This window comes from Solanum lycopersicum, chromosome 8 (assembly GCF_036512215.1).
Source record: "Solanum lycopersicum chromosome 8, SLM_r2.1".
NCBI classification, from domain to species: Eukaryota; Viridiplantae; Streptophyta; class Magnoliopsida; order Solanales; family Solanaceae; genus Solanum; species Solanum lycopersicum.
In genome coordinates this window covers 65,151,079-65,176,973 of record NC_090807.1, presented here as the reverse complement: position 1 = coordinate 65,176,973, position 25,895 = coordinate 65,151,079, and the positions used below count along the sequence as shown (strand labels likewise).

The following is a 25,895-nucleotide window of genomic DNA, read 5'->3' as shown; positions in this document are numbered from 1 at the left end:
GAAATTTACTCTTAAATTTGCATTAAGTCATAACCATACAAAAAAATTAAAATGATGAAAGAAAAATATATCGATAAAAAATATGTACGCGTTTGATGTATATTAATTAATTTTTATAAACACGGTTAAGTTCAGCCTAATTCTAGAACAGTAGAATAATTCCAGTATACATATCAAATATATTACAGGGTGGAATTTTTTGTGACAAAAGATTAGCTTGAAAAGTAGTAAAATTTTGAATTTGACATTATTTTCTAGTCTTTAAGTTGGGGCAGAAGGTTTAAAATATGATGCATTTACATGTAAAAAAGAAAGCTCTAAGATAAATGTATTATTTCATATCAATATGTTATATCATTTTATTTATTTATCATATCATCATATTTAAATTAACAAGAAAAATTATACGTTATTATAAGTCAATTTAATTAATTAACTTGTGTGTCATACTGATGATGCAACTATTTAAATAGGTGATGATAAAATTATAAAGTTGACGTTGTTTGTCAACTTTTAAATTGACACACCTATTAAGTAAATAATAATTGATATAATAATTTTACTATTTTATTCATATTAATTATGAAGTAGATGAATTAAAAATTTAAGATTTTCATAAAATTCTATATTTTTCAAAGTAATAAATTGAGGGTATAATATAAAAAAAAGTTGTCCTTTCTTGATTAGTCAAAATGAACAAGTAATTAGAGACAAGTGAAAGTTAAGAAAAAATTACAAGTAATTAGAAACAGATGGAGTAATATCATTTTCCCCTCTTTATATTTATTATTAGGGAAAAAGAATTTGGCCAAAATGATATTTTATCTATGTTATTTTACTTTTTCAATATTTTTACCCTTTTAACTTTAGTATATTTTGATTAAAAATGGAAAAAATATGAGTTTATTTAGCATACTCATTATTATGAGAAACTTTCACATATAGCCACTAAAAAACAACCTGATTACTCTATATAGTTATAATTTGATAATTACAATTTTTACCTACATGTTACAGGGAGGATAGAGGCGAGCGAGACTGAGGAGAGGAGAGAGAGGTGAATTGTATATGTATATTAGTTAGATAATTATATATTATACATATGTATTTGCATATATGACAAGTGAGATTGGGTGAGAGGAGAGAGACCAGCGAGATTGGGAGAGGGAGGAGAGAGGCGAGTGAGATAGGGGCAGAGAGTGGGAAAGATGTAAATGTATATGTATATTGGTTAAATAATTGTATATTATACATATGCATTTGTATAAAAAGCAAGCGAGATTGAGAGAGAGAAGAAAAGCGAGCGAGAGTGGGCAGAGAGTGGGAGAGAGGTAGATTGTATATGCAAATTGATTAGATAATTGTATATTATACATATGTATTTGTATATTCTAGCAAATTATACATATACAAATATAGCTAATTATATAAACTCGAAGTCAACCTACATAATTAATGTATAATGTTAGTCGTGAGCGATAATTATAGCAAATTATAACTATGATGAGTAATTAAGTAGTATAAATTTGTTTAACCACATCATTTTCCATTTTAAGTCAAAATTAACATCCTAAATGTTATTTTGAGCTATGTGGGACCAAAAAAAAGCATGTCTTATTCATATGATGAAAGCAAACTATGTTGTACATATTATTTTATGTGAAAGTGGTCAACTATATTGTATCAGTTACAGAAAGTTATATTAGTAATCAAAATATATCAACTAGCTCTTGATGCTAACTTAAACCATTTTTAAAAATTATGTGTATAAATTATCACATAGGACAAATGTTTGTTTTTCAATGTAACATCACTCCTGAGGATAAAGATTATACTTTTAATACGTATTGGATTTCCAAAGGGTGAGAAAAAGTGTATAATGAAAACGTTTCCCCTTGACCGGTAGTGTTTGTTGTACATGCAAATCTAAGATGTCAAAATATATGAAGATAACTTCACTTAAATGACCTAGCGATTAATGAAATAGACGGAAATAATAAACAATAGAGATTCAAATTCTAACAAAAATAAAAATATTAGATTTTTTATTATAAAAGGTAGATAAAAATCCGAGGACAACTATCGTGATGGACATGAGGAGAGAGACTGACAATCATACGATGAAAGTCATAAAAATGTGTTTCATTGTTATAAAGCCATCCTCGATCTTCTTTATTTTTTATCTCAAAAACTATTTTCCTTTCCCGCACCCTTTTCGTCGTCGAGAAAAATACTCCCTTGTCTGAACTTTTGTGAGCATGGCGGAGGTGCTCAACATAGGCTCAAACATGTCTAAAGAGCTTTGTTAGTAAAATTATTCGATATTTGTATTAGTGAAAGATAGAAGTGTAAAGTATATGTTGTATATGTTGTATATATAAATATGATATGAAAATCTATGAAAGTGATTCTTTTAAAAACTAGTGAGTTGGACTTGTTGCATTGGTCCCAACAAGTACTCAATAAGACAAATTTGAAGGATGAGGAAACCTAGATGAGGGCTGTCAAAGACAATAACAACTCATATACACCAACAAGAAACTTTACTACTTTCTTGTATTGGCTTATATTGGCTTTGTTACCACAAGAAATAAAACTACTCAAAACAATTTTTTTTTAAAAAAAAACTACTCATTCATCACAACTTACAATAAATACATGTACCTTACTATATATCTAGTTGTACATAATAATGAGATTCCATAGGGAAGTTTTTGTCCTAGCTCTTTTTTTAAAGAAAAAAAATAATGGGTAAATCGAATCGAACTTCGCAATGAAAGTAAAGATTTTTTCATGTTCGATATTTAAATTGGGAGTCGCGATTAATCTGAACAATGAAGCCCTAAGCAATCTAGGTTAGCATTGCATACCATATCTGATAAAAAAAAAATTTCACTCGAAACATCTAATTAAGAGTGGGAAATGGGAATCATATCTATTAGACCATGGTACTCCATGGTCATTCCATAAGGATGTTAAGACTCAAATCTATCAAACAAGTAAAGTTTGACAAAGAAACTCACCAATTTGACCAAGTAATGAGTAAATCAATGCAAGAAAACTTACAACAACAAAACGCCAAATATTTCACTTTGCTTTAAAAAGTCCTCCAAAATCTAATAAGTACATAAAAGAAAAACAAAATTAAACTAAATATTTTTCACATGATGTGTATTTTTTGGTTATGTAGGTGATGGGGTTATTAAACCCTCATTGTTATTAATGCCAATATTATTATTATACCTGCAAAGTACCTTGCACTTGACCACATTGTCATAGACATAGAACCCTGGTGTAACCATGATCCTAACCATGTTAGGGACCAACTTCTTAGCCTTGTCTGCACCCATATCCTCCATGTAAATTGAGTCAAATTTCATCTCTTTATCCACTCTGAAAATAGGCAAAGTTGGGTGTAATGAGTTAGCCAATAAATGTACTAACCATACTGCTTTTGATGCACCAAAAAAAGCTTGCAAAAGTGGTTCAGGCCAAGCACGGTTCCATCCTAACATAGCAACAATTTCACTCATTTTCCTATCACAAAACTTGCTGAATTCTTCACTATAAAATCTTGTCCCTTTGCTTAAAACTTCCTCCCATGTTAAGTCCTTTAATCGATTGTACAAACCGAAATTCGATTCACAACGATCAATGGGGTTCAAGATTTGGTTACAACAACTCTTTTGATATCCAATAGATTCAAAATCATCATAAAAGGCCTTGTTTAACAAAGCTTCAAGATACACAAGTAAGCCTCTGGGGTTTCTTGATATTGAAATCTTGATTTCATATGGTTGGAGTAATAATGCAATTCGATCATATACTTTGCTACCAATCTGCCTAAGTTGAAGAGTCATCGATCGACTTAATATCCTAACAGATGATCTTGCCTCAGACACCATAACTAAGAAATGCTCAATTACTTTATCCTCTTCACCAAATTTCACTCTTTGAACCAAACTTAAAGAGGATTTGTTAGTCATCATAACTTTGTTGTTACTACAAACATCAAGACCAGACTTCAAATTATGACAGTAAATTTCAAGTTTGTTTAGCTTTTTCTCAAGCTCAACCATAGAAAACTTCAATCTTGATGCTTCTAAAACAGCCTCATCTCTTTTTCTAGTAGCTTGAATAAGCTTATGTGAAACCTCAGCTAATGCAATTTTCCATTGTTCCTCTTTTGTCGACACTCCACCAACAACAGAAGACTCAACTTCTGATGATGACAATGATAATCTTGGACTTTTTTTAACCAGATTAGAAAGAACAGATTTGAATAAACCACCATGTGGACTATTTAAAGAATTACCCTTGTTGTCTAATGGAACCACAGTGATTTTCTCCCTATTGCTTGGCCTGCACTTGTTACACAAAACTCCTTTATCATCATTTTCTTGCCTCTTTTTGTTACACACTTTGCCTTTATTCTCTGTTTTAGAGTGTAAAGGTGTTGGATGGTGTCTGTATTCACCTTCACTTGGAGTTGTTTCTGCTCTAAAACTGCCTCTCCCTTGTGAATACTCTTCTTCTTCATTCCCTTCTTCAATCTACAACCAAAAAACACAAACCAAAAATCATAAAAATTCAATCTTTTTGAGAAAAAAAAAACATCTAAACAGAGTTTGCTTCAATACCCATAAGAGAAAAAAGGGTGAAACTTACAGGAGTAAAAGGAGAAGATGAATTAGCCATGGAAATTGAATTAAACCAAAAGGGTATTGATTATAAACCAAAAAGATTGTTTCTTTATGTTCAAAATCTTAAAAACAATACAAATCAAGAATTTGCTTGAATACCCAAAAAGAGAAATGGTGAACTTACAGGAGTGAAAAGAGGAGGATGACGAGGAGAAATGGAGGATTTTGAGGAGGAAGAAGATGAATTAGCCATGGAAATTGAAGCTAAATGAAAAGGGTGTATGAGAGTATATAAGAAAAAAGATTGATTCTTTTTGTTGAGAAAAAAAAAAGAAAAAAAACTCAAAATTTGTTTTTTCGTCGGCTTGTAATCATGGTTTTGAATGAATCACAGAACAGATTTGCAGGTTCTTTTTTCTGAAATCTGAAATTATATTTCAGCTTCTTCTAACCTATATAACCCCCAACCCCTTTAGATAAATAAAAGTGGCCTAGTTAATGAGGTGGTTGTTTTTCTAATTCATTTAGAATTTAAGTTTTAGACATAAAAGTTTAATTTAAAAAGAGTGATTTGAAGTGAAGTTTTAGAAAATAAAGAAGAATTTCAAATTTTATGATTTTAAATTAAAATTATGTTAAATATATTAAATTATCCTTCAATTTTGTGGCTTTAAATATGACACATGACAAACTGAAATTAAATTGTTATAAAAAATAAAAAAATTATTTTTTAAAACGAATTAAAAAGGAAATGAGATAACTCTTTTTTAAACGAAGAAAGTAATTAATAAAGAGTATTTTTCTAAATAAGGTCCTATGTGAATTTGAAATAGACAGACTTTAATAATATATTGAAATGTTACACAAAGAATGAAATTGGTATTTTTTAAAACTAGCTTCAAATTTAAGCTCTAAATATAAAAAATTTTTGATAAAAAATACTTTTAATGATGTAATTCAAAACAATTACTCTATATATTCAAAATAATTAATCTATATCGAACATTGAATAATGAAAAAATATTTTATAAGAAAACGCCCCAAACCCCACCTCGTGGAGAAATCAGAAGAATCAGAATTTACCAAGGTCAGAATTATGGAGTCCACGCGCTATGTATTGTTTTAGGGGTTAATTATGGTCTACTATTACGTGACACATGGGTTCGTGAGTTACACGTTTTAATGTTGAGTATGGGTCTTCTTTATGACTTAATAAGTCAAATGTCAAATATAGTTTATTTCCATATAATTCTTTTTTTCTTAATCCTCCTTTTCTAAAAAATAAATGATGGAAAAAAATTTAAAGTAAAAATTTGTTTATCTATCTGCTTTTAGACTTACATTTGATATTATAGCCAATTATCCATTTTTGAAATATTATTGTATGTATAACTAATTTTTATGAACATTTTTTAGACTATAATTTGAAGATTTCGGCCGGGGGGCGGGGAGTGAAATTATAATTTTAAATTGTATAAGTTATTATGAATATTTGACGCAAATATTATATAATCCAAATAGTTACGCTAATTATATTTGTACGACATATAAAATAAGAACAAAATATTTATGTAAAATAATTAATTAATTTACAGTGTATATTACAAGAAAATATTTAACGAGGTTTTAAATTGAAATTCTAGTTAAGAATAAAAAAGGAATTTTATCTAATTTCTAATCTCACTCCATTTTTGTAAGTCTCTCATTCTTATTTGGATACCCATTTAAATGGAGAGAATTTAAATTTAATTTTTTGTTTATAAGAACTTGCAATTTTATACGTATAGAATAGGTAAATGTGTTAAATTAACCAATTACTATAAATTAACCATGATTTTTAAAATGGTTATAAATCATCAAGCGTGTTACATTTTACAATTATAAACATGAAGTAGAGAAATGAATCAATCAATATTTATTTTTTAAAATTATTTTTGTAATTATGTTTTTTGAACTTAGTTAAAGATTATAAGCTCGCAAAAATAAAAAATTCTTCTCTAAATATAATTTGAAAAAAAATCATATGATAATAAATTTATTTATAAACTAAAAAATTTGAATTTTTTTTTTAAAAAAAATCTATATTTGCAGCATTGATGAGTAGGTCCATATCATTGTCTAGAATAATTAAATAAGGACAGTGATCTCCCAAAAAATGGTCGATATTTTTTTTTGGATTTGTCTTTTAACCAGCTAGGCACTATATATATAGATAAAAATAAATATTATATGGTTATATGTTAAATTTCCACCATACTTATTTATACTTAGCCTGTTTGGTCAAATGGATTTTTATCTTTTTCCTTTTAAAACAGCCAAAAAAAAATCACAAAAAACTTTTGAGTTCCAAGAAGGACAATATAACATGATATAATAAATTATAAAATTAAATGAAGCCAAATAGAAACAAAAAAACATTATGTTTAAATTCTTTTTCTTTTGATAAAATTAGTAAATCTCTATGAATTGTCCTTTCTTCATTGTTTTGAAAATTCTAAAGTTTCACAAGTTGTCATTTTTCTTGTGTCACTGCCGTATAATGTCGACCATATTATATATGTACAAAAAAATTTCCTTTTCCCACCAGGTACGCTACTAAAATAAATAAATAAATAAATAAAATAGAATTTTAATTTATTTTTGGGAAATACCAACATCAAATGGGATGATGATTTTATTTTGGAAAATATCGACTTTTGAAGGTAAGTTTATCAGTAACATAATTATAAAATACATTATTCGAAAATCATGACTTCATGTCTTTATTATTTTTACGTTATATTTTTTATTTTTATTATTAGACTGAATATTTGTTGTCTTAATTAGATTTTGATTCTTTTATTTACATTCTTCAAAAAAAAAAATTGCGTTAGAAATCGACCTCCAGGAGACCACAGAGAACGATCAGATTTTTTTAAAAAAAATTTCGGCAATGAAAATGACATCTAGAAGTTGATTTTATTTAAAACATAATAACATTTATTTAGTCAAAAATCGACATTCACAAGTCAAATTTTCAAAAGAAAATTAAAAAAATTTCAAGGGTAGCGGAAGGAGTAGTGAAAGAAAGGATTATAAGGTAGAGAATGAAATTCTCCCAAAGACCGCAACAATGTAAATATATAAAAGTATTCAACCAATTGAACTATTAAAGTTCGCTTTCGATTTTTTTAAAAAAATTGATGTATATTTTATCCCAATTAATCTCAAATTAATGTCACAAAGTCCCATATATTAGGATAAAACTTGACTTAATAAAAATAATTTCGTATTTAAAAATTTAAAATCGAGACTCCTAAAGAAATATTTACCTTATTCACTACTGACCCAAGTTGATATTATGTACACACCATTTTGCAATACGTAAATGAAGACCAAATTAAAGATAGTAATTAATGACACAGTATCTTTTTTCATTCTGCATTTACTACCACCATATCGTACACCTAACAACCACTTTCTTGCATAATTTCTCCCTCTTTTAATTTTATTTTTATGAAATCATTTTCTATTAAAAGAAATTAATAATCAAAGATTGTTCTATTTAAAATCCTTAAGAAATCGTTCAATTTGAGAAATAAAGTATCTCAAAATTATAATACGGAGACTAATATTTAATGGATATATGATATATCCTTATTAAAAATCATTTTTAAAAACCTCTATATATTAATTCGTTTACCATAAAGCTAGTATTATCATGTTATCAAATTTTACAAGCGATTTTTTATTTTTTTTAATAAAAGTACCCCTAAACACTGAAAATGTTATATTTTTAAATTAAATTGTTTATCATATCCTTTTGAGTTCAACTTGATTCTGATAATTAATTAATTAGTTTAACTCACAAAAATAACATTTAAATACGATCACGAATATTCAATACTTCTAATATGAAGCTTAATTTATCAAACTTCCAATAAATATGACATTTGGAATCAAGACTACAAATCTTTTTAAAAATAAAACTCAATATAATATCCAGTTATGCTGAAATTTTCAATCACTTGTAATGAGAGAAATAGTTCACATCCCTAGACCATTTAATTAAAATCATGAAATAATCAGGAAAGAAGTCATGGAAAATTAAATGCTTCATTTAATTACGTACATTCTTGATTTGCATGAGAATCATAAAGACAAAAAAGAATGAAGTACCCATAAATAGTGAAATTAAATTAAATTAAATTAAATTTATCGCGTGAATGCAAAATAGAACCATTTGGAGGAGGACTTCAATCCCACCCTGCATTCGCGGAACCAACATTTATGGTACAACAAATAATAATAATAATAACAAATTAAAAAATTTACGTGTATATGCAAACATATACTAGATAATTAATTAATATAGCTATAATTTATCTTAATAACAACCCGCGACCTACTTTTAGTTATAGTAATATTGCAAAAATTTTTAGTTTTGTGTAATTCGCACGTTTATATAATTCAGAAGTTATATAGTATAATTTATAATAACTTTTGTATAATTATATAATTTGTATAACTGTTTATACTTCTGATATTTGTAATCATATAAAAATTCGTTATTTCAACTTAAATTATAGCTATATAAATTATATTTATGAAGCATAATAAAATTTATCATGAAGGCTATTCGCTAAAATTCTCTTAAAAGAACACATATGAGTTATAGAATATGTGTTTTTATTATAAATGTTAAAGTCTCAAATATTTGAAAATAAATATATCTTAATTAACAATCATTTTACTTTTATTATAGCATACACGAATTCAAACGTCGCTAAAAGGGCCTCATAAAAGTGGTCACCAACAGGTTAAAATCATCTCAAAGCTAAAATAAAATATTATTTTGCATTTTTCAACTATAATGTTGGCTATTAATTATAGAGTTCCATCCTAAATTTTACTTAATGTGTTTTATATATATTTTACTCAAAATCAATTTATGTACCATTTTATTTGCAGTCTCGACTACTTTTAGCATCTATATGAGTTTGTTGACTATTTGAATCAATCGAGCTAATAAACTTCCATATGATTAATTAAATCCAAAACTATTTATACGTATCATTTTGTAAATAAGTATTTATTTTACTTTTCATTAGTGAATCTACCTGTCATGAATCCATATTAATGGAGCTAATTGACTTTCAAAAATTGTATGGTTAAACCAAACAAAATGTTCTTACGTGTAACATTTTGAATTCTTTCCTACAAAATATATAGGAATAGTTAATATACATTCATATAATTCATTTATTTTTGTAAACTTTTCCTCAGCAATTTACACATACTTTGATTAGTTTCACAAAATATCTTTCATTTCCTATGAACAACAATTCAAGTACTTTCTTCGTTCGGTATTGTTTGTCTTAATTTCCATTTTTAAAGTAAAACTATAAAAACTTTGACTAACATTTTAAGATGTATTTTTCATTGGATCAATATGCAAAAATTTGCAATTTATAGTATTTTTCATATAGTTTTAGAATATCTAATTTTTTTATTTTAAATATCAAATTAATGTGATCTAATTCAACTTTAAAAATTAATCAAATTAACTTTCAAAAAGCGCAACATAATAATCAATACCAGACGGAGAAAGTAACTTTATTCACCAAAATTAAATAAATGGCAAGAAATCATCTTAGGACCTTGTGACATACCACTTCATCAATGATCACTAGGTCACACACGGTCGATGATAAGTAACATTCATATAACAACCCTTTCTCATGAAAACATCGAACTTTTAACTTTATCTTTGTTCTGATGATGAATTTACACAACTTTTTAAGTGAAAAAAAGAAAAATGTAGAGTGAAAGGTGTCATTCTCTTCACATTAAAGAATGGTAGGTATGTGTGTTGGTTGTGGTATTAAATATGAAAATGAATAGTAATACTGTCAATAGTAGTAGTATTAACTCCCCTCATCTACCATTCATTAAATTACATAGGCAAAGATGGACACATATCATTAATCAAACATCTTACATATACAGAAGCAAAGAAGGAATAGGGCATGTGAAAATAATAAATGATAGTAACACAATGGGAAAATAGATCCAACACTCATTGTGCACTATGTTTTCTTATGTGATTGTGATTGTCATCATGTGGTCCATCTTCATTTTTTTTTAAAAAAAAAAAATTAACAGGCGCTGACTATTTCTAGTACATCACGGGTATCTGTTTATTTTTTTAAAAAAAAATTAGACCAAAAATAAATATCTTTTTGTAACAAATTTGACGATAAATAGTTTACTAGATAATTGCTTAAGAAACTCTCGTGTACGTAAGTTATTGGTATAGTGGACACACATGGAACGAATTGGTGTCGTCCAAACACCGCCTAAAAAAAACGCGGTGAACGAAAGTAGCGTATATTACACATAACTAAAGAAACGTAAAGGAGAAGTGTATCAAAGGATATTTGTTACAATAACTGATACGTGTGTGTGGGGGTGGGTAGGAATGTGGTGAGTATGTTGTCGTTTTTTTTTCTTTTGAGACAACTGTTTAATAAATGTCCTTAATGTATGACCGTTTTAGATCACGTTCTTAAACATATTTTTCGAAGCAAACTGAAATATTACAAAAATATATCATACCATAATTTATAAGTTTGTGAGTTATTGCATATATTAAATGATAATTTACTGTTTTGTCTGTAAAATTCAATGTTATACATAAGCATAATTCTCAAAAGCTATATTTGCATAACAATTCAAAATAAGAATACAACCAACAACAACATATTCAATGAAAATCGCACAAAGTATGATCTGAGAAGAATAAAGGTATACAAATTTTAGTATTGCCTCGTGAAGGTGAAAAGGCTATTTCCGAAAGACAATATAAGAATACAACCATTTATCTTAAAAAAAAAAAAAGGGGACATTTTGTGTAAATCAACCCAAAACATAGGTTATTTTTTAAATGGTTGGTAGAGAGTACATGATAATAATACCCATAAAGTTGTTGGATTAGATATTGGTCTTCATCGCAAGAAGATTGGGCTTTATATTTCAGAAGCCCAGACCAGCCCAGCCCACTCACACTTTTGCTGACACGTACTAGAACATTCCTCGCGAAACCGTTGGTTAATTAACAAAAATCCGATATCCGTAAATCTATAATTTTCATCCGAATATCCAGAAAAAAAAAAAAAAATCCTTCTGCTCCGATTGAATTTTCGTAAAGTTTGTTAAATTCTAGATTTTGCAGGTATTGTCTCTTCAATTTTCTCTGATTAGGGTCAGATTTTCTTGTATCTACTGTAAAAAAAGATTTTTTTTGGTTTAATTTGAGGATCGATGATAGTTTTTATTGTCGGAACCCTAATTTATGGTTTGTATGGTTGGTGATCTTCTGTTATTGAAGAGTGTGATGAAATTGTTCTTTAAATTTTGAGATGATCGTGGCGATTAGATGAACCGGTGTATGCTTATAAATGACAAATTAGCTATCTTTTGGTTTTGTTGGTAATAGAAATGCAGCGTTTGGTTGATTTGCTCAAACAATTTTCTCCATGACTTTATTTATGTTATCTGTTATGTTGCAAGATCTGTTGTTATCTTAGTTTTTTGTTTTATCGGGTAGGGTTCGTTGGATAAGAATCTATACTAGCAAGGAGGAAGTAACCGCTTTATTTCTTGATGGTGGGGTTATGTACGCTGTATGTTGTATGACATAAGCGAGAATTTTGGTATACAATGTATTTGTGGTTGGACTTTTCATCCTCAAGTTAACATTTTGTGTGTTTGTTTGTTGTTAGCAATTTACTAGAGGTTTGGTTGAAGTTGCTTCCTCTATCCATTTTTATTTGTTCAGTATTGGTTTGGCACATTTCTTAGGAGCAATAATAAAATGACAATTTTACTATATTATTCTTTGAATATAATAAATATAATGTCTTGGAAAATGCATTGGAGAAATGGTTATAGTCAATATAATGTCTTAGAGAATTGCATTGGAGAAGTGGTTATAGTTAATGATAAGGGTAAATTATGAACCAAGCACTTAATCATCTCTTGACATTCAATTTTTAGTATAGTGTATAAACAAAGATGGATGGAGGGAGTAGTAATTTTCCCCTAAGATATTGGGACAAATGATATATTCTTAATTGGCGAGACCAACTAGGAAGTTGAACTCTCACCTCAAGGTGCTCAACTAAAATTAGACAGATTAGTTCCCGTTAGTGTGTCTAGCTTCCGGTTGGAAGAATGGAAGGAGAAGTGCGGTGAACGGTAGTGTTGTGCGAAATGCTAAATAACAAGTCAAGTATCTAGGTTTTATATTTCTATCTTTTAGAAGACTTGTTAACTTTATCAGAAGTGACATAAATAGAAGTAAGGTTGTTGGAGTTTGGAGCAATAAAAGGATGATGTGGAATAAGATCGTCCCATCCACAAGATGAATTTCATTAGAATAATATATGTTAAGACAAATGAACTATCATATAAGACCAGACAAGATTAGAGGGGATCACATTAGAAGTAGGAGAATCAACACATAAAAGGATAGAATGGGAGAAAAGCCACTTCAATAAGTTAATGAGATCGAAAATACGAAAAGGACAAGGTAAACCTACAACGTCTAGAAAGCAACACAAATTTATCGGAATAAGACTACAACAAACTATCCTGAAGGGTGGTCGAGTTGTTTGAGAAGGGAATCTCCCAAATGGGAGGTTTCAAGTTTGAAACGTATTGCATGCTTTCTTAGTCGAGCTCGGCACTCATGGCTTGCCTAGTCTGGTTTACTTCTTAGGTGTGATTTGTGGGCTATGGGCACTCCATGATCTTAATTAATGTGCTTTATTACTATTTTACATAATTACCATATGTTACCATGTTGTAAAACTTCTTAATTTGGATTTGGCTTTTTTTTTTTTTACCTTTTTACTTTAAGCATAAAATATCACTCTCCCCATAGCAATTAATGTGGCACATTCTCTTTTTTGACTATCCTATTGTTTTTCTCTAATTAGAAATAACTTTAATTTATAATTCTCCTTTTTCCTTCATGAAATAATATATAGTCATACAAATCACTGAAGTTTGTTTTAGACCTTCTCCAATTTTTCGTCTTTTTTGTTGTCAAAATGTTGAAACTCGACGCCGAGTTTCTCTAACTCCTTGTTCTATGAATGAAGAAAGAAATAGTTTAGTCTATAATTATTTAAATCTTATCAAGAATTTAAAAATTTACAAAATAAAATGCATCTTACCTTAAAGGACGACATGAAAACCATACTGAAACCTCATATGATTGTGTTGGTCTTTTTAGATTCGTATATTGTTGTGAGTCAATACTTTAACATAAGACTTTGTATATGTAAATTTTTGGCCACTTCATATTAGTCTGTTACATAGTGTGTGAAATATTTATAAATTCTTATGTCATCATTGAGTGCATTTAGACTAAGAAAATTCACCGAGTACAATTATAGAGGATATTATTAGAAGTTTTTTTTTCTTTGCACCAAATTAGAATTATTTATTTTCCGATTCATCTGTTTTATGAACCGAAAAGATGAATAACGGAACTGAATTCCGGAGTTCCTATTTATAAGGTAAAGATATAGGTTAAATATTTGATCAATTTAATCAACACGTCTGTTTAAAGGCAATATGACACCCGTAACCTTCAAATCTTGGATCCACCTCTAATTGTCCTCTTATATCAGTTTCTAAAAGGATGACTGATATTTAGAGAATCTTTGGTTTTTAAGACACCCAATTTGCCTCACAAGGGTAACTACTCAGCAGTAGTGGTTCCAAACTAAGCCTGAATGTAGCAGATTATGTAGCGGTGACCACAATTGTGAGATTAAGGCGCCGGAGATTTGTTGATTGATTAATTGGTGGGGAAGGCTTCAGTCTGGCTAGCTTGTGTCATAGTATTTACCCTTAAGAAAGGAGCAACACCTTATAATGGTCTCTTCTTACCACTGTACAGTCTGTACTCCCCAACTTTATCCAAATGTTTAATATCTTTTGATTTGAAACGACAGAAAATTAGTTGGGAGATTGTTTTCACTTGGATATGCAAAGCTATGATTGGTCAGATAGAAATGAGACACTAGTTAAAAGATTTGCATGCATAGTATAATATATAGAATGCAGTTTACATGCAAGTTGTCTGCCTAATGTAGCAGCAATACACTCTGTTATTATAGTCAAATAGCTGATTTATGTTTGAGCTTCAATGTACAAAGTAGCAAGGGATAGATGTTATAACTACATGGAGGGGAAGACAAATGGAGATTAGGGAACAAGAGTCATCAACCTCGAAAGTTTTCTCCGAGTCACAGTTCCCAGTAATTCTGGTTTCGGGAGAAGGGAGACCTATATAGCTTTTACTTTCATATTATTTCACAGTGGATTACATACTTTCTTGCTTCCATACATTTGAAATGATTGCTTGACTTGTTTGGGTTCAAACTCGTATCTCCAGACTTATTTCACCTTGTTTGCTGCCACCACTGTGCATGAAGATATTGTTGTTTATATAATACGTTTCATTGAGCGAAGCGATCCTTGGTTAATTTTCAGGCCACAAGTTGAAAATGCAGGGAGGCAGAGACCCCTTTTCCAATTTTGGTAATCCTTTTGGTAGTTTTGGTGGTTTTGCCGGATTTGGAAGTTCTGGCTTTTTTGGAGGCAGAGACCCGTTTGATGATCCTTTCTTCACAAACCCATTTGGAGGCATGTTTGGGTCGACCCCTTTTGGTCCTCGCGGAGGTCCATTCATGGGCTCGCACATGACTGGATTTCTGGAACAACAGCCTTCTGTCCCTTTCCAACAGTTCTCTGTCCCTTTCCAACAGCCTTCTGTTCCGTTCCAACAACATTCTGTCCCCTTCCAGCAGCCTAGATCTAGGGGTCCTGTTATTGAGGAGTTGGACTCTGATGATGAGAAGGAGGAAAATGATATTCCAAAAGAGAAGAAACAGAACACGAGAAAGCATGCTAGGTCAAGAACTGAGCCTTTTATTGAATATCCAGATGATGAAGCAGGAGGTGAGTATAGTTCCGTTATAATTATGTGTGTATGTGTGTATAGTTTAATTTCATTTCCAGGGTTGTAAGGTCTTTGCTTGTATAGATATTGATTGAAGAATGATATATTGCTTATAGCAGAGAGGAGTAGTAAGCAAATGGTATTCCAGAATGATTTCCAGAGAGCAAATAATGTTCAACAGCCTCAAGTTCGTAGCTTTAGCTTTCAGAGTTCCACCGTGTCCTATGGTGGTGCAAATGGAACCTATTACACTTCTTCCAAAACCAGGAGGAGCGGAAGTGATGGAGTAAGTGATTTTGATTATAGCATTTAACAGGGGACTATAGAGCTCGGGTTTGCTATGACCTTGCCATATCGTTCACTGTTTGTTTGTATTTGTAGCTGACTTTTGAGGAAAGTAAAGAAGCCAATTCCGCTACTGGGGAAGCAAGTCACAGGGTTTCAAGGGGAATACATAATAAGGTATGTTCTTCTCGCTGACAGTTAAGGTGGAACTACCTATTTATTTTCTTGATTCCTCAAGACCTTCCTCTTTTTTTCTTTTTTTTTTATGCTTTAAATGACTTGATGGAAGCTTGGTAATATAGGGTCATTCTTTGTCGCGCAAACTCGATTCAGATGGCAGGGTGGACACCATGCAGACATTGCACAACCTTAACGAAAGTAAGTGATTGCTAAACGAGATTCCTCATTAATTGGTTTCTGCTTCTGAATAATTGGTGTCTTTGGTAGATGAACTTGATGGATTTGAAGAAACCTGGAAAGGAAAAGCTAGAAATCAGCTACCTGGCCTGTATGGTGGGTTTAATTTACTAGGTGAAACTGGTAAGTATACCAGGATATGCATGTATATCATTGTGTTTGCTCTCCTAACTTTTAAACTCGTCACTATGCAAGTATGTTCTATACCATCCACTTGTGTAAAACATCTTTAAAACAGTGTTAATTAAAACATCCTAATACGTTCTGTAGGTTGGTGTTATGTTCCTCTACTTTTTTTTTTCCATGGAGATAATCGAATATCATCTACTAGTGAAGAATAGGTTTTAGACTTATTAGAGAACGTCAAATTTTGTTATTAGTTATTATAATAATAATTATTATTGTTATAGATATATGTAAACAGACGCATATTTTTTCTACACTAGCATTTTTTCTTAGTATGACTATATAAAATGAGCTTAAATGAACAAGTGGATTTATATATCCGCTCTGGACTTGTTTGGGACCGAGACTTAGTTGTTGTTTAAAGTCCAACTATTTCTCTCTTTTTCTTGGATTTGGTTGATACCGTGCCTGATATTTTTGGTTTTGGATGACGAGAATTCTTTTTCTTTTCCATAAATATAATTGAATATCAAACCAGTTCTCCTTCATCTTTTGTTCATATTGTGATAGAAATTGCATGATATAGCGACGGGTGTGATATTTTTGGTCTTGGAATACTTGGAGTCCTTTTCTTTTCCATTGAGATAATTGTATTGGTGGATAGCCGGATATGGATATGATATATGCAAACCAGTAACTGCCAAATGGTTGAGTTTCTTTTCAATTTGTGTTATATTAGACCCTCGTGCGTTCCATTATTCTAATGTCTCAACTTCTTTGTTCTAGGGTCTGGGAGCAGTGTCCATAATGGTGCAAATAGGGGTGGATGGGCACTTCCTTCGACGGAAGGCGCACATCATTCAGGGAGCCTCGGACCAGGTGTAGGTGGTAATGCTGCTGGCCCTTCCCATCCAATGCATTCACAGAGGGCAAAAGCAGATGCTAGGAATGTGAGGAGTTCTTCAAAGGGCACCACTGCCAGTAATATGGATCGATCTAAGAAATGTTGATGCATCTGTTGCAAAAGTCATTTGCTACTTCACAATGTGTAGTCATGAATAGTAGCTGCTCTAGCATCTTGTTATTCTGCTTTTCTTTTGCAGAAAGACGTCATGCCGTTATCCTTCCTGCATGCTACCGTTGAATAATCATTGTAGCAAGTTTGTGTAGCTGTTATAATGTGTGGCCGCTCCCGCTCCTTTAACTGGGTGGTATGAGAGAGAATGGTCAGGGATGTTTCGACATAGTCACATAATATTAGTACCTTATAATTTTGGTTAATTGAATATGTTTTGCAGCTTAATAAACATAGGTAGGTTATTCTTTGTCTTGCTCGTTCGATTATAGAATTGTGAACCATCTGCAGGCTCGATTCTGTGAAAATGATGTAAATCAACTTCCAAACAATTAAAAAAAAGAGAGGCTATTATACGGTTCTCTGCTTGTTTTCCTTAAACATTTCTAACATTTTGGCCACCCGCTTCATCATAATTGTCGTTTCAATTCTTTTTACGCCGATATAAAGAGTAATAATAATTATCTATAAGGTATGGTTTATCGAGTAGAATGACTGTTTTTTCTCTTAAATATATTTTTTCTTCGTCAGTGTATTAGAAAGTACAATAGAAAACAATAATCAAGTTTGTCATAGACCTTTAAAGGCATAATACGTATATTTGATAATAAACTTGGCTTCAAATTTTAATTTTGATCTCCAACTTTCATAATGTACAAACACACATTTTAACTATCCAAATTTAAATAAATAAACACGTGAGTCTTACATGACACAATACATGTAGGACAAAAAATGACATGTAGGATGACAAGTAGGACATGCGTGTATATTTGTTCAATTTTATACAAGTTTAAGTGTGTACTTGTGCACACCCAAAGTTAAAGGGCATAAATATCATAAAAATGTAATTCGAAGTCAAATTAAAGGGCATATTTATATATTATGTCGATTTTTAAATTGATAATAATCTTGGGATAAACTAGTCTTTTTATGTAGTATAATTTGTAGTGTGGTCAGGTGTGAATCAACTTTTAAACCAACATGATATCTCGAGTAACTTTCACGATTCCAAGTGGCTTCCTGTATGGGCCACATATTTTACAATTAGATCATGGGCTTCTAAGACTCACCATTATTAGGATTGGGCTTCAATTTTTGCACCGGAAAATGGCATCATTCAGAACTACGACAAGCTTTCTCGTCCGGGAAATTTTCCGTCCGTCAATACACTTCCCAAATGTTGTTCGCTTCATCCACATCTCGCCGGCACCGTACCTGGAGACGAACCTTGTTGTGAGTCATCGAATTTTATCACGGAGTCTCTCTTTTAGTCCGGTTAGGTGTGCGGCGGCGTCCAAAGGTGGTGCTGATGATGGAAAGAAGTCTCCGGCGCGGCTTGCTCAGGTTCAACAGCTGTTACATGAAGCTAAGGAGCGATCTCAAGCTGCGGGAAACGATCCTATTCCTAAGATTACTCTTGGTATTTCAAATGTCTCTCTATATGAATTTCCATCTCCAATTTTCATTGACTTCCACTGAAAATGCCTGGAATTTATTAATTGAAAACTTTACTTTTTCGGGACTTAGAATAGCATTGTATGGAACACCTTATCCTGTAAAATGTACATTTTTTTTGCAAGTGTTAAGAGTTTGTTTTGGTCTATTGGAAATGAAGGTCCATTTTTTAAATGCAGTAACTGTAGTTTAGTGGTACAGCCTTGAAGCAGATTAGGAACTTAAAATTAGTTAGTGTATCATCTCACATTGAGATTGTCCCAATGGCGTATCCAATTTATTCTGATGAAGATATAGTTGATCTTCACTTCCATTTCCATGTCAGGGTACTTGATAATTTCAGAGAGTCGAGCAAATGAAAATTGTTTACTGACTGATTGCATATGATATGGTATTCAAGAAATCAGCTGTGTGAATATATTGCCTTACAAGTAATGTAAAAATGGCTAAGCTATAGTGGGCGTTAGCTTGGAAGTTGTATTGTAATCGGTGTCATCAAATATTTTTATGTTGGGTTGAGAGTGCCACTTCTCCACCAGTGATTTCTTTTTTTAAAAAAAAATTGGGTTGGGGTCTAGAGTCTTTGTTTACTTGGTCTCAGAATTATTTGTGATTTTCACCAGAAAGATTTTGAAGAATTTCTATGTGAAGCACAGAGAGTAGGGAGTAGGAAAATTGTCTAGAGTAGCCACAAATGTTAAAATACTTTGGACTGGGACTGCTATTAAAAAGACTGCTAGAATATGTATAGCCTAAGCCTTAGTGAGTAGAGTTGCTGGATACTTGTATTGGTGGACAAAAGCAAGTACACGGTGGAATGAGTGAGGTGCACATAAACTGACCCAACACCACCTTCATTTGAAAAAGGAAAGAAAGAATGTGTATTGCTTGACATCATTGTCAAAGACTATGGGGATACTAATCAAATTTGCTCCACAGGTAGAGTAGGACTAAAGCGACTATTGCCAATTTAAACTTATTCTGGGTTTTCTTTTTAACTTCTTAGGACAGAAGTAGTTGGAACTCTACAGTATGAAATTGCTTAATATGGCTCTTCTGCTCAGTGAAAAGCCGAAAATCATTTGGAATATCTAATATTCATCAAAACCTTTCTTTTTCATGCATATTTTCTAAAGAAAGGCCAGGTTTCATACTGACCTATAAAAGATCTTTGTAACTTTTCTTTGAGAGGACACAAAGGGGGTGGGGATGTAGAAAAATGAGAATGGTTGATCTCTGGTATATTACATGCTCTCGTCTTTTATGTTCAATTCAATTTAGTTTTTCACATGGAAGAAGTGTTGCTTCTGATTAATTATTCAGCTTTTTGATCAGGATGTCTTGTATTTATTGAAATTATTGAACAAAGTAGAAAATTAAGTCTTTTGGTGGTGTTCTTCTTTGTCCTATTGTTTGGTCCAGATCACGTGACTGTCAACTTTGCAAGAAGTGGAGGTCCTGGAGGTCAAAATGTCAATAAAGGTCTGGTGCGGCTTGTTTCAGAAGATAAGATTGCCTTCTAAGTTTTCATTTCCTTCTTTTTCAAGAAATTTTTATCTTTACAGTAAATACCAAGGTGGATATGCGGTTCAATGTTGAAAATGCTTATTGGTTAAGTGACAGAGTCAGAGAGAAGATTTTGCAAATGGTGAGCGAAGACCTTTATTTTGCTCTTTATGCTTTCTTTAGAAAGATAACTCGGTGGACTTAAACAAGTAGTAGGTAAGTTTTCATTTCATCCAACTAGCTAATTTAAGTTGGTACAAGAATATTAAAGTCTATTTAATGGAGAGATACATCACGCTAGCTCGTTGCTAATTTACCATGAATGCTTATGGCGTAGTATGGAGTAAGTGCCTCATCTGTCGTGATTTCATGATGGTTTGAAGGGAAACTTTGCCACTGTTCTCTAAAAATGTATGCAATCATTTTTTACCATACGCTGATAACTTCCCTGTACACTTTTAGTTCCATAATTAGGTGATTGAAGATTTGAAGTATACTGATTAATGATGCTTGTTTTACACCTCTGCATATCTGATAACTGGGAAAGGCCATAATGCTTGTGCGTAATTTGCATTATAATTATTGTTATCTTTCTTTACTGCAAGTTTTAACTCACCTAACACTTGGGCTAAGTTTTTAATATTCTAAACAGGAAAAGAATCGGATAAATAAGGATGGAGAGCTTGTGATCTCTTCAACAAAGACGAGAACTCAGAAGTGAGCCTCTTCCATATATTCTTTTCTGTTTACTTAGACCTTTTTAAAGGCCACAAAGCTGAATGCGTTCTATGATTCTTTTCAGGGGTAACATCGAAGATGCTTTGAGTAAATTACAGGTGAACATTCATTTTATGACTGTTCCCACTTTCTATCAATTGGAATGGTACAAGTCCATCTCTGAGTGGCAGATGATGTTTCAATGAGTAGATTTGTTCCACAATATACAGGTCTATTATGAATTGCTCATTAATCTCCCAGTATCACAGGATATAATTGATGCTGCTTCTTATGTACCACCACCTCCATCTGAAGAGCAAGTGAAAAGAATAACAAAATTGTAAGCATTCTCAAACCAATAACCTATGTTATGCACTTTTTACTTACCAATTACATGTATTTTATGCCAACTTGTAATTTTCTGGAATAACCAATCTCATTTTCCTACTAAAAAGGGCTGCTATTGGGGAGCGCAAACGACTTGACAATAAGAAGGCCCAATCACAAAAGAAGGCTATGCGAAGAAGCAGAGATAGTTATGACTGATTCCAAGAGCTCAAGATGTCTAACACAGGCACTTTCCTATCAAGTTCTCCCAGCACTTTGATCATTTGCTTCATCCTACTTATAAACGACACGAAAATGTTTAGAGAATCCTCTGTAGGTCCTTCAGGTGACACCTTCTTGATATGACTTAACACACCATATTAGCTAAAAGAATGTAGACATTGGCCATCAAAGTATCTTGTACTTTCTGAAGATGTTGATATTGGACAGGTAAACTTAGGTCTTGGGTGAGTATTGCCTCTGTAGTTACAAAGAAAAGAATAACGCAGACGCCCATTTCTTTATGTACCGTATCGTGTGTGTGAGAGGCTGATTCAAGATTTTTATTGTACGAGTTCAACCTTTAAATTTCTTAGCACGGAATTCATTGTACTTTTATAACTATGTGTTCATATTTAGTGATATGTAAGAAACAACAAAAATACGTAAAAGTATCGAATACCATTAAATATTGTTGTAGCATTTAATGTTATTTGCCTTTCTCGAAGACGTGAACAAATTACGTAACGGAAGTTATTGAATCTGGTCAATTCTGATTTCTGTAACAACTATGAAATCTGTGTGCTATTTAATCCAAAAATTTATGATACCTATATACAAACTTCCATCATCAAGATAAAGCACACCTAATTTCACTGGAATGGTCATTTCCGATAGTACAAGATAAGCACTTTCAATCACCAATATAAGCACATCTAATTTCACTAGAACGATTGTCATATCTAATTTCAGTAAAACAATGGTTTTCTAATTTCACTAGAACGACTGTCATATCTAATTTCAGTAAAACAATGGTTTTCGACAGAACAAGATAAACACTTTTATCACCAAGATAAGTAGATCTAATTTCACTAGAACATAGTTTTCCATAGAACAAGATAAAGTACTTTCATCACCAAGATAAGCAGATCTAATTTCACTAGAACATAGTTTTCAATAGAACAAGATAAGTACTTCATCACCAAGATAAGTACATCTAATTTTACTAGAACGACTGTTTTTGATAAAATAAGATAAACACTTTTATCACCAAGATAAGCACATCTAATTTCACTAGAACATCATTTTCAATAGAACAAGATAAGCACTTTCATCACCAAGATAAGCATATCTAATTTCACTAGAACATAGTTTTCAATAGAACACGATAAGCACTGCATCACCAAGATAGACACATCTAGTTTCACTAGAACATCGTTTTCAATAGAACAAGATAAGCACTTTCATCACCAAGATAAGCACATCTAATTTCACTAGAACGACTGTTTTCGATAGAACAAGATAAACACTTTCATCACCAAGATAAGCACAACTAATTTCACTAGAACGACTGTTTTCAATAGAACACGATAAGCACTTTCATCACCAAGATAGACACTAGAACAACTGTTTTCGATAGAACAAGATAAACACTTTTATCACCAAGATAAGCACATCTGAACGATAGTTTTCAATAGAACAAGATAAGTACTTTTATCACCAAGATAAACACATCTGAACGATAGTTTTCAATAGAACAAGATAAGTACTTTCATTACTAAGATAAGTACATCTAATTTTACTTGAATAATTGTCTTTTGATAAAACAAGATAAACACTTTCATCGTCAAGATTAACACATCTAATTTCACTAGAAACATATTTTCAAAATTGGCAAATAACAGGAACCTGATTAGTTTTGTATCATCTAACTAATATACACAAAAACCTAAAAAAGAAAAATAACTAAACAAGAAAAAGAAAATCTCAACTAATTTTGAATTATGGACGTCATCACTTGCGTATCACAAATTCTTCCCCTGAATCTCTATCAAAATGTCTAATCCATCGACTTTCTGTCTTCCCGGAGCCACCCTTTTTTCCGCCGCCGGTCACGGTGGCTCCGATATGAGCAATATCCAAACCTTTACCTACCGGCAGAAAAACCGAGCGAACAATTCTTGATTTTCCGTCAAGAACACTCCGCCACCTGAAATCAGAAGCAATTCTTGAACTTGCATTTTTACAAATCAAAACTGCACCTCTATGTCCTAATTTAGCAACCCCCAAAATTCTACCGAAATCATTTCTTCTACAATCCACCACCAAAAAATCAATCCCAATCAACCCATCCATCGCTTCTTCCGGTTCTCCGATCACAACTTCCGGCGACATCCCTGCGTTTTCCATAGCTTCTACATACTCTGTTCTTGAATCTTCATCTGGTACTACACATATATGCCTACCACCTGTATGATAATTTGCCACAGCCAACCCAATACTTGTAGCCATAACCCCACCTCTCGACCATGTTTCTACAATCATCTGAGCATCCCATCCTGCAGCCATAGCCGATATCATCTCCGCTACACTCGATTCTCGAAAAATCTCACACTGTATCAAAATCAAGAAAATCAATAACTGGGAAAGAAAAAAACAAAAAGGGAATTTGTTGAAATTGTATATATACTTACAGATTTAACAGTATCAATATAAGCTTTAGATGCTTTTTCTGGAGACCAAACTAACTTCATTTTCTTTATCTCTGTTTTTCAAATTTGTTAATTGGTGTAAATGGGGTTTTGTAGTTGGTGAATTCTTGGTCTTTCTTTTTTTCTTTGAGGAGAAGTTTTTGAAAATGGGGATTTGCTTATTACAGTATATGTGATAACAATGGGAGATTTTATAGTGTGAGAGAGAGAGAGAAAAAACAAATCTCTAGAAAGCTAAAAAAAAAGAGGAAAAAGTCAATTTTTTTCGAAGAGAGTTGACATTAGGTTACCATGCAATTCCAACGTGGTGGTATTACCTTTTTTTCTCTGTGGATTTCTTTTGCCTTACTTCTCTTGTTTTAGTTTTTTTTTTTTTTTTTTTTTTGCCTTTCCACACCCTCGGATCGATTTTTCATATTTTTTTGACATCTTAAATATGTGTTAAATCAATCTAAAAATTATCATCGGTCACAATCACTACTCAACTTTATAGTCGCCATCGTCTATCACTAACTATAATCATAATCACATCGTTGCTAACTACTATTATGAGCTACTACAACACTTATCTTTTTCATTATTATGATTATAGCTATTGTCATTAGTTATCACGATCTCTGTCTCTGGAGTTGTCGTCACCTACACTATCAACTACTATAACCACTATAGTCAATTTCTATTATCAACAAACTCTACCATCTCAACTAGGATCGCTTTCAACTATTATTATATAGTTTTCGATCATTATCACTATATATTATAGGTCATGTGCAAAATTATTTTTTCAAAAAAAAGGAGATCTTTCATTACTTTTTTTAATGAAAAATCTATTTTAAAAGAATATTTCTTTTATTTATATTTATTTGACGTGAGTTTAAGAAATAATTTTAGAGATATATAATATAGTCTTTGTTAGAGAATGTTTTACGTCTCAACCTCAAATTTAGATTTAAAATATGTGTACTAAACATCTTGATGAGGAATCAAAGAAAAAGAAGATACTTTCAAGTTTCATTTCATCGAAGATAAGCTGGTGGTTGAAATATAAAAATTGATCATTCTTTTTAGAGGTAGATTAAAAATAAAAGTGAATCATATAATAGAAGTAACATATTTTTAATTTAAAAAAACAATTAGCTTACAATTATTATATTATCTCTAAGCAGAAGCTCACTGCTTAGTTTTTATGATCACACAAACAGTGTCCTAGTCATATATACAAGTAAAATGATACTCGAAATGATTAAATAACATATTTTAGATACCCTTAACATAATAAACTGTTATTTCCAAACAGTTTTAAAAAAATTTCTGACTCTATCACTGCACACGACAAAAACTATATTGATATAACCATGACAATATATTGGTATTTGTTGTCCTTTTCCTTCACCTTTGTCATCGCATACGCGGTGCAATCCCATTTTTCTCAAAAATAATTATTAGGATATGCTATACATCCTACTTATATGTTATCTACACTTGAATTTCTTTTTTTACGTTCACACAAAAGGCAAGATAAATGTTTTCCAAAAAGGAATTAAACAAAAAAAAAGTCTACAATCTTCTTAGTTTTATTTAATGTGACATATTTAGAAATGTCAAATTTGTGT

At 31.4% G+C, this 25,895-nt stretch overlaps 4 protein-coding genes across 10 annotated transcripts; 2 read left to right on the top strand and 2 right to left on the bottom strand.

Annotated features, from left to right (window-relative positions):
• Nucleotides 1-3,062: 3,062 nt before the first annotated feature.
• LOC101263443 (IRK-interacting protein) lies at nucleotides 3,063-5,221 on the bottom strand. Of its 4 annotated transcripts, none has more exons than XM_026032417.2 (3): nucleotides 4,828-5,202; nucleotides 3,244-4,553; nucleotides 3,063-3,116 (listed from the first exon to the last, which is right to left on the bottom strand). In XM_026032417.2, exons 1-3 carry the CDS (start codon nucleotides 4,894-4,896, stop codon nucleotides 3,098-3,100), a joined length of 1,398 nt encoding a protein of 465 aa, XP_025888202.1. In that variant the 5' UTR covers nucleotides 4,897-5,202; the 3' UTR covers nucleotides 3,063-3,097. The 4 variants fall into 4 exon arrangements, with proteins under 4 accessions (XP_025888202.1, XP_069144720.1, XP_004245705.1 ...); XM_069288619.1 differs by having other exon boundaries at nucleotides 4,669-5,152; XM_004245657.3 differs by having other exon boundaries at nucleotides 3,063-4,553; nucleotides 4,828-5,221.
• A 6,461-nt stretch (nucleotides 5,222-11,682) lies between these two features.
• LOC101264144 (uncharacterized) lies at nucleotides 11,683-17,813 on the top strand. Of its 4 annotated transcripts, none has more exons than XM_010327153.4 (7): nucleotides 11,683-11,856; nucleotides 15,192-15,659; nucleotides 15,780-15,946; nucleotides 16,042-16,122; nucleotides 16,248-16,323; nucleotides 16,393-16,485; nucleotides 17,275-17,813. In XM_010327153.4, exons 2-7 carry the CDS (start codon nucleotides 15,206-15,208, stop codon nucleotides 17,496-17,498), a joined length of 1,095 nt encoding a protein of 364 aa, XP_010325455.1. In that variant the 5' UTR covers nucleotides 11,683-11,856; nucleotides 15,192-15,205; the 3' UTR covers nucleotides 17,499-17,813. The 4 variants fall into 4 exon arrangements, with proteins under 4 accessions (XP_010325455.1, XP_004245708.1, XP_069144719.1 ...); XM_004245660.5 differs by having other exon boundaries at nucleotides 11,687-11,856; nucleotides 15,777-15,946; XM_069288618.1 differs by having other exon boundaries at nucleotides 11,851-12,113.
• A 762-nt stretch (nucleotides 17,814-18,575) lies between these two features.
• On the top strand, nucleotides 18,576-22,278 carry LOC101264657 (uncharacterized). Its single transcript, XM_004245662.5, has 7 exons — nucleotides 18,576-18,986; nucleotides 20,444-20,503; nucleotides 20,587-20,669; nucleotides 21,180-21,244; nucleotides 21,330-21,363; nucleotides 21,475-21,584; nucleotides 21,700-22,278. The coding sequence occupies exons 1-7, from the start codon at nucleotides 18,674-18,676 to the stop codon at nucleotides 21,788-21,790; spliced, it is 756 nt and encodes a 251-aa protein (XP_004245710.1). The 5' UTR covers nucleotides 18,576-18,673; the 3' UTR covers nucleotides 21,791-22,278.
• Nucleotides 22,279-23,316: 1,038 nt separating this feature from the next.
• Nucleotides 23,317-24,580, bottom strand: LOC101265157 (uncharacterized). Its single transcript, XM_004245664.5, has 2 exons — nucleotides 24,265-24,580; nucleotides 23,317-24,184 (listed from the first exon to the last, which is right to left on the bottom strand). Exons 1-2 carry the CDS (start codon nucleotides 24,322-24,324, stop codon nucleotides 23,585-23,587), a joined length of 660 nt encoding a protein of 219 aa, XP_004245712.1. The 5' UTR covers nucleotides 24,325-24,580; the 3' UTR covers nucleotides 23,317-23,584.
• Nucleotides 24,581-25,895: the final 1,315 nt, after the last annotated feature.